This window comes from Epinephelus moara, chromosome 23, assembly GCF_006386435.1.
Source record: "Epinephelus moara isolate mb chromosome 23, YSFRI_EMoa_1.0, whole genome shotgun sequence".
NCBI lineage: Eukaryota > Metazoa > Chordata > Actinopteri > Perciformes > Serranidae > Epinephelus > Epinephelus moara.
This window is the reverse complement of record NC_065528.1, coordinates 3,646,041-3,654,615: the sequence shown is the minus strand read 5'-3', so window position 1 is coordinate 3,654,615 and position 8,575 is coordinate 3,646,041. Positions and strand designations below refer to the sequence as shown.

The 8,575-nt window shown below is 41.4% G+C and overlaps 1 protein-coding gene across 1 annotated transcript in view; it reads right to left on the bottom strand.

Annotated features, from left to right (window-relative positions):
• Positions 1-8,575, bottom strand: part of ttll12 (tubulin tyrosine ligase-like family, member 12) — a 78,506-nt gene that overhangs the window by 13,325 nt on the left and 56,606 nt on the right. Inside the window, exons 12-13 of the mRNA XM_050036069.1 lie at positions 4,799-4,867; positions 4,346-4,484 (exon numbers count right to left, since the gene is read on the bottom strand). Coding sequence (XP_049892026.1) covers positions 4,346-4,484; positions 4,799-4,867 — 208 coding nt within the window. The remainder of the gene's footprint in view (positions 1-4,345; positions 4,485-4,798; positions 4,868-8,575) is intronic.

The window sequence follows — 8,575 nt, the reverse complement described above, 5'->3', positions numbered from 1 at the left end:
ATATATATATTTATTTACGTTTATGTTTGTTAATAATTCCTGTTTATTTAACTATATATTTGTAAATACTATTGTTTAAATTTCTTATATTTTCACGTATCTTTCCTCTCTTGCAAGGAGCACCTGTAACATAAATAATTTCCCCTCGGGGATCAATAAAGTATTTCTGATTCTGATTCTGATTCTGATTGATCTGTGAGTGCCATGGCGGCGGATTAAAATCGTGCTGTCGCCGGCAGGACGTTCTAAGTTACACTTCTGGAACAGCCTGTTTTTAAAAGTCGCACCTGTCAATAAAATAAGGAGCTTACCCACGCTTCACTGTACAAAAACAATGGTATTTCCCCAAATCTAATCCATGGATGTACCAAGGTCAGCCTTGTTGCTCGTTTGGTGTAAGCACTGGGTAGGCAAGGAAGGTCCCAACGAATGGGCAGCCACTCTATATCCAGTCCACCTGACACAGACATGGTTGAACCAAAAAATTCCCACTCCATCCCACATTTTATTGCAAATGGATGCTTTGAACTATTGTCACCGACTGCACCATCAAGAAGAAAGTTGCCTGTCAGCTTGAGTGCGTAGGGTGTGAACTGATGTAACAATGGCCCTGTGCCCAGCAATTCGCCACGAAAAGTTAAACTATTACCAACTTGTAGTTTTGCCTCACTTTGCTGGAGAATCAAACGGCCTTGGAGTGGTTGCTGCAGCTTTCCATAGACACTACATGGCAGTTTGCCACAGGCTGCACTTTGCTGCTGCTTGTTGTGATTTCAGCATAAGGCTAAATCCACACTAATACGTTTTCACTGTAAAACAAGTGTTTTAATACAGTTTCAGAATTAATCTCCGTCAATATTAACACCCTTGAAACACACATCACATGACCATTCAAATACACTTGCCATGCACATGCTGATGTAAATAGGAAGCAGATTGTCTACTTTGCGGTTGGTTGCTTAGTTACACATAATACTACAGAGGAAAAGTGAGACCAGAGATTTCTTTGCTTGGACAGACAACAAGGTTGAACTGTAACACACTGAGTATAAATACACTGCATTATGCATTGCCAGAGGAAACCACTGAAATGGGAAAGAAGAACCCACACAAGAAGGATGAAATCCCAAAAGGTATGTAGAGCAAGCTATAATGTTTTGGATTGTCATATCGTGACTGATAAGACCCAATTCTGAAGTGAGCATGAGTGTCTGAGTCATCATTTTCAGCAGTCTTTGTGTTCGCCCATCCAGACTAAAATGCAACCCTGATATTTTCAAACTAAAACGGGGTCAGCAGTGTTTTAGAAGGTCTACGTTTTAAGGGTTTAGAAATGTTGGAATAGTGTCGACGCTAGGTGTAAATGTAGCAATAGTTATGCATTTTAAAACAAAACATATTGGTGTGGATGTAGCCTAAGAAGGTCTTTATGGAGAGAGAAAAACAGTATTAATTTCCCTTAAACTGAAATTTGAATGTATTTGCTGTACACCTCTAAAGGAACAGAGGTTTGGTGTGAGGGGAACAGTTCATATAAGCATTGTGGTGGTGTTTGAAAGCAAGAGTTCTGGTTTAGAGGTCCTCTCAATTCTAAATTTGACCCATGGAAAACCTACATCAGCCAGATGAGTATGAAGTCCCAAAGGGACCCAAGGAAAGTCAGTCGTGATGTAAAAACCCTGGGGATAATTATTTCTGATCCAAATGTGGTCCATCTGAACAGACCCATATAGTGTCCCAAGTCACAAGATATTAAAAGTCTCAGATACTATGGGCCAGATACAGTACATCTGTGAAGACCTTTTGGCTGCAGCATCAAGGGTGGTGTTAACCCTAGTCTCTATATACAGACTCTACATTCAGTGAATGTAGAACCTGTAGGCAAACCCCGGAGATCTTGTCTCCGGAAGAAGAGCGGAAGAGCCCTGGTTTCCGGTTGTAGGCTATTTGTAATCCGCGTGATATTGACCAATCACGTTTGAGCCAGCTGCAGTTGTTGCCAGGTTAAACGGTCCGTGCGGTGAACTAATGAGGCGGAACATAATTGGCGTCACTGCAAACTCTGAATCCATCGCAATGGTTCAGCATATTAACTTATATGAGCAGGGGGAGGAAACGGAAGTCGGAAATGGAAATTCGCCTCCTCCAAACTGGAATGCCAAAAAATCGGGGGTCTGTCCCCAGATGGGTTCCGAGAATGTGTTAACCCTAACCCTGACAGCCACTTGTCAATGGAAATGCCACATAGGACCCCTGCATCTGCTGGCCTTTTGTAAGTCAAAACCACAGACTGTATATAATGGATGGATGACATGACAGCTTCTCAAAAGTGAAGCCAAAACATCTGGATGGCCCCCTGGTGGCTGGCTGCAATATAGGTCATAAACCCCACCCCCTTCATGTTAGTGAATGGTAGGGCATTAACAGAAAAGCCGATTTGTCGACGTCAGTGGCACAAGTCGACACCCCCCAGGAGGAGTCGACAAGTCGTGTATTTTTTCCCCCTCTCTCTCTCTTTCTCTGTGCTTGTGTACGGAATGCAATCGCTGCCTCTGATTGGCTTACACTGATACTTAAGCAGAGCAGACTCCGCGAGGAATGTCCGCAGTCATTCAGGCTTTCATAGTCGAGCGCACTTCCGCGTTGTAGTTTCCTGTAAAAATGTCCGTGAAAAATCCCCGCGATGTGAAAAATACATGCCGAGCAGTCACTGGTGCGCGGAGCGGGGTCCGCGAGGTCGTAAAATCTGAGCTTTGCGCGCACAGGGGTTGTGGACGTCCGCTTTGAGTCCGCGCGGACTTCTGCAGAGTCCGTTCCGCGTACATTCCGCCAGAGTATGTTCGGGCCTTGACAGACACACATCACATGTGTGGAGATACTTCACTTTCCTCCGCCGTGTCAATGTGATGACGTCATCAAATGACTTGTTGACTCAACTTAAACTTTATTTACAGATAAGTCGACCTGAAAAAAATCCAAGTCGTTAATGCCCTAGTGAATGGGACATGAGCCATGTCGAAGTACATGTCGAATACATTTTTCCCCAAAGATGTTGTCTGTCATTTACAGTAGTTCTTATTAACCCTGAAGTTTGTTCAAGTGTTCGTTTTTTTTCTGTTAAGTTTGGTTTTAAAGGGATAGTGCACCCAAAAATGAAAATTCAGCCATTATCTACTCACCCATATGCCGAGGGAGGCTCAGGTGAAGTTTTAAGGCCCGTTTCCACTGAAGAAGTTCCTGGTACTATTTGGGGGGCAGGAACTACTACAGGAACGTCCTCTCGTTCGGCCCTCTCAACCGCAGTGTCTCCACTGAGAGAGCGGAGTACGAGGAAGGTTCCTGTAAAGTTACGGGCTCTGGACGTGACGTAATCGTTGCGCGACCATTTTACCGGGGCGACGTAGGGACGCCGTTAGCTGTTAGCCGATAGCAGTGTCTGTAATAACTCACTTAATGGCCCGTGAAAAAAAAAATTGTACACCGTGCTCACGTGTGCGCGCGAGACCAGTGAAAGCACGTGAACACACATAAAGGCGGTGCCCATGTCTCACGGCCTCGCGTAAGCACACAAGGTGTACAGAGAGGCAGTCAGAGCTACAGGCTACAATGAGGCTAAAAACAGAGTTTAAATGATGTTTTTCCAAACAACTTTTTATGTCAGGGCTTCAGGACACTTGGATCACTACGGACGAGTAGCATGGAGATATTTTGTGGTTTCAATTATGTGTTTTTTTGGACGTTTTAATCTGGGGCATCATCAGCCTGTATTAAGTGGAGTTGTGCTGCTACCCACTCTCCCCTGGGATCTCCGCAAGGGATGTGAGGACTCTAAAACTTCACCTGAGCCGCCTTCGGCATATGGGTGAGTAGATAATGGCTGAATTTTCATTTTTGGGTGCAATTACACCTGACTACACTCCCTTTAAGTAGTAGTAGTTATGCTATAAAATGGGGATAGACAGCTGTGTGTGCCAATCAGTGTGCTTGCATTTAATGGCGCTGCTCGCAATTGGTCGGACAGGTTGTTTGGACGGGAACTCCTCCATCGCAGAGATTGCTACTGCGCAGACTTTGGCTCCGAATGACATCACCAGTACAAGATGGCAGTGGCCGTGTCTGGGATATTTTGGCTTCACTAATGCATAGCGGGGGTAAGTGGGGAGGTGTTGTCCATCTTTACATACAGTCTATGGTTAAAAACTCAACAGTATCAACATCTGAGAGATGGAAAGTTTGGTTATGGCCTCTGAAACAATTTGGGCTCCAATCCCCAGAGGATTAAAGGGAAACATTAGTTGATGCTTTATTACCATGCTGATGAATTCAATATAGAATGAATACTCACCATTTTGACCCGTACTCCACTTTAGCATGACGTCTACACCATAGATCGCCCGGGATGACGGGTAGGGACAAATACCATACGGAGCCGGTCGAGACGAGGCTGCCTGGAAGAACTCCCTCAGCGCTTTAAACACCTCTGCCTGTGAGAGCACAAGGAAGGAAAGGAAAATCCTTGTAAGCACTAAAACAGAACAAAAATGAAAGCGCATAATGCCACATGACATCCACATGGACATGAGGTGGTGAAACTTGTAATTTGCTGGTGACCCAGTATAAGTGTAATGTAGTAGCAAAATGCAGCAAATAAAATTATTTGGAAGTAGAGAAAAGACAATGTGAACTTAATAAAGGATGTGTTTGCAATGAGGTGAGTTAAAAGGCAGGTATTTGCACCTTTATTTAAGAAGCTCTTGAGAAGTTTCCGCTGTTGAAAAGGGATAAAGTTTACACTTACTTCCACCTCCTTCCATGGATACAGTGGGTACTGCCTCTCAAACATGGGGATGAACTCATCGTAGTGCACCTAGAGACAGAGAGTCAGTAACTCAACATCTTATTACCAGACTTACAACCGTTATCAACTGCACCTTTGTGAAAACCCATCCATGCTTTGTTAGCTTACATTAACTATTCATGTGGTACGTAGGTACCTTTTTTGGAACATTGTTTAAGTGAACATTTGTAAATTTGATGCAAACAGTAAAATAATCACAAATAAAGAGAAATTAAAATGAGAATAATAAAATCAGTTTGGTAATGCATGGCAGTTTTTGGTAGTAATTATTGATCATAAACTATGTTGGAAGCCACACATAGAACATATTAAATGGAAACTATCTGACAAGGTGTTGAATAAGAAATGTTTGTATATATTGTACTGTTCACTTGTAATGCCATATATGTCTTACTGAGCTGAAATTTGGGGAAATGCATATAAAACAAATATAAACCCTGTAATTAAACTTCAGGAAAGAGCTCTTATAGTAATACATAAAGCTGGTTATCATGAATCGACTAATCAACTGTTTATAGCATCCTACATCTTAAAATTTCGAGACGTTGTGTATTTAAAAACATTAAATACTTTTTCAAGTTGTGAAAAAAAGCCTTCCTGTCCGTATCCACAACACTGTTAAATTAAGAGAAGGAAACTGTAATTTAAGAAGGTTGTTTATTTATGAAACATGTAAAGTGAGAACAGACGTAAAATACAGATGTGTTTCAGTTTTGGGAATCAAACTGTGGAATGGACTCTGCTGAGCTGAATTCGTGTTGCTCTCTGTTGAGTTTCAAAAAAAGCCTTAAAATGTAAAATAATAGAGAATCATTATTTAGAGCATAATGAGTTTTTTTTTTTTTTTTTTAATTTCCTTTCTTTAATATTATTGATATTCTGGGTTATCCTGTGGTTGATATAGGATAGGCAAAAATAAGCCTTGGGCTTCAACCCATACCTTTTTCGGTTACTGACTGTGAGAAAACTAGTGTGAAATAATCTTTAATCTTTTCTCAAGATATATATAACCAAAACACAAATTATTAATTCATTCTACTAGACAACCCATGGAGTCCATTGGTGCCAACCATGCCTTGCTAGCTCGTGTAACGGGATAAATCACTGTCAGAGGCTGCACTGGTGAGGTATAAGACGGTAGGCTGAGGCATAGTCAGCTTGTTGCAGCGTGGTCTATTTGTATGCTGCTGTGTGCAAATAAACCTCCTGTGAATTTAACTGCACTTTGCTACTGTTGAGTCATTACAGTTTGTCTCCATTTCCTCTACGTCCACCTGTGGTGAGGTTTTGTGGTGCCTCACTGACAGTGTTGGGGAAGTTACTTTTAAAAAGTAGTGTTTGCTCGTTACTTCTTAAAAAAAGTAATCCCTTACTTTACTTAGTTACCCTCTGTGAAAAGTAACTTTTTACGTTACTCGTTACTTTTACGTTACTTTTATGGTGCTTGACTTTGGGTAGAACCCCATCTCATTTCCTAAATGTGAAAAAATCCGAGTTTCCCACTGGTATTTACCACTTTGGTGATAAAATAAAGATTAAAGAGTGAGAGTTAATTTGTGTTAACTAGGCTACATGAATTTGTTACATGACAGATTACTACTACTAATAGCCTATTTGCCAGACCTGCTGCATCACTGAATGAGGAAAATATTAATATTCACAGACACTATCTTTGAACAAATAGTGTCATATTCATGAATAAATCATTTTCTGTTCTGTTATTACGTGTGTAACTGTGAGACTGTGTTTGTGTAACAGACTCATACTTTGCAGTAAGCTACAGACCTGCACGAATAAATTAATTTTGAATAGTAATTTTGCCACCACAGTAGGTACTTTATTAACCCCTCGGGGGGAAATTTCAATGTCACAGCAGCAATTTAAAATACACAAAATAGGAGCTGCTGCAACAGGCTGCCGTTCACACAGCGCCAGGAAGGTAGGCAGGTTATGATTGTTCTGTTTTCTGTTAACACAATGCTCCATTTTATTGATGTTTTTGGGGTCGTTTTGATTTCCTTTGAGGTTCCGGGGTCGTATGTTGCCCATGTCTGAGGTCTGACTAGCGAGGTTAACGTTACATTAAACAACACTTACCCAGCCATACAAGTGCAGTTTGCTGTCAGTATATAGTTGGTCGACTTGTTCAGAATCGCCCAGGTCTTGTACATTTGTTAACGTTACTGTTTTGTGTCCTTGTCGCTGGCTCGGCAGTACTTCAGTCCGTAGAACACAAAAACTATCAGATAAATCCCGGTATTCAATATCTTGGACATGACCGCAAAGTACAAAATTATACACATCAAGGGATTTATATGCCTTGAGTTTTTCATGCGTATAAACGCTGGGTTTCTCCACAAGACATAAAAAAATGTGCTTGGGCCATTTCGTTGGGTCGGTGCCCCACTGACCCGACATTAAATACGGGTCAGGAAACCTCACTCCGTTGCTAATTGTTAGCTTATTACAATAAGCTAACCTGTCTTCGGTTGACAAACCGTTAAAATAATCCGAGGAGGCGTGTGTATCTTCCATTTTCCTCATACGATTCTTGATTTTGGCGCTCCTGTCTGTACTGTTGACATGGCAACTGTCTCAGTTCCTGCCTAGTGCGCAGCTGAGGCAGACAGGCAGTGTCACCGTCAAATCTGTCCCCGGGAAAAGTAACGTTGTGCCCAACTGACAAAGTAACTACGTTCCGTTACCATATTTTCAGTAGTAACGCGTTACACTACTTTTTACCCAATAAAAGTAGTTATGTTACTGTAACGCGTTACAAAGTAACGCATTACAAAGTAACGCATTACAAAGTAACGCGTTACACACAACACTGCTCACTGAGTAATTATTACTTAATAATTAATATATATTATTGCATCACATTATAGCCTCATGAAACTTTACAGCCACAAACTGGAGACCTTGAGCATTCAGAGGACGGATGGCTTTTCTAGGTACTTCGACAATAACGGGATTTCTGAGCAGTTTACAGAACAGAAGTGCAAAAAATGTAATGTAATTTTTACAGAAATCTCCAAAATGTCAAAAGTTTTTGATTCCAAATCACAGCACAGATTTTTCTTTGATGTTCCCAAAGGTCTTGGTGCCTTAATTTGATGGATTTTTGATCATTTCTTAAATCACTTTTGCTATCCCCACCTAAAGATCAGCTGTCACCTCTAAACAAGACAGAAATTGATATATAGCGGGTCTCTAAGGGATCCCAGAAAATGTTTTTTTCCTCACAATCAGTGTACTCCCTTAAAGCTGAATAAATGCCTTTTTAGGGAAAAGGACAACCAGCCCATCTGAAGAACAACAAATCGCCTAATACAGGTATACACAGATATATAACATAATATGCATGAGATAATTAGTAGCATTAATGGTCAAATAAGAAACTTTAAAGGGCCAGTGTGTAAAATGGGTTGAAAACAGTGACATCAGTGGTCAAATTCTAGATTACAGGGCTCACTCGCTCACCCCTCCCGTCGAGTAAATGACGGTGGCCTCGTAGGGACAAAAAGCCTTGCGCACGAGTTTTTCGGGAGTAGGTCTATCTAGCAACGAGGTGAATGTTTATTTAGAAATCTAAACCATGTTACGATATTGTAATGAATCCCTCACGAGCAGGAGACCAGAGGAGCGTTCGGGAAAAAGGCCAGTTTATTTGAGCACTCCAGAAACTCTGGTAACACTCCAGGGGGTAAAAGACTC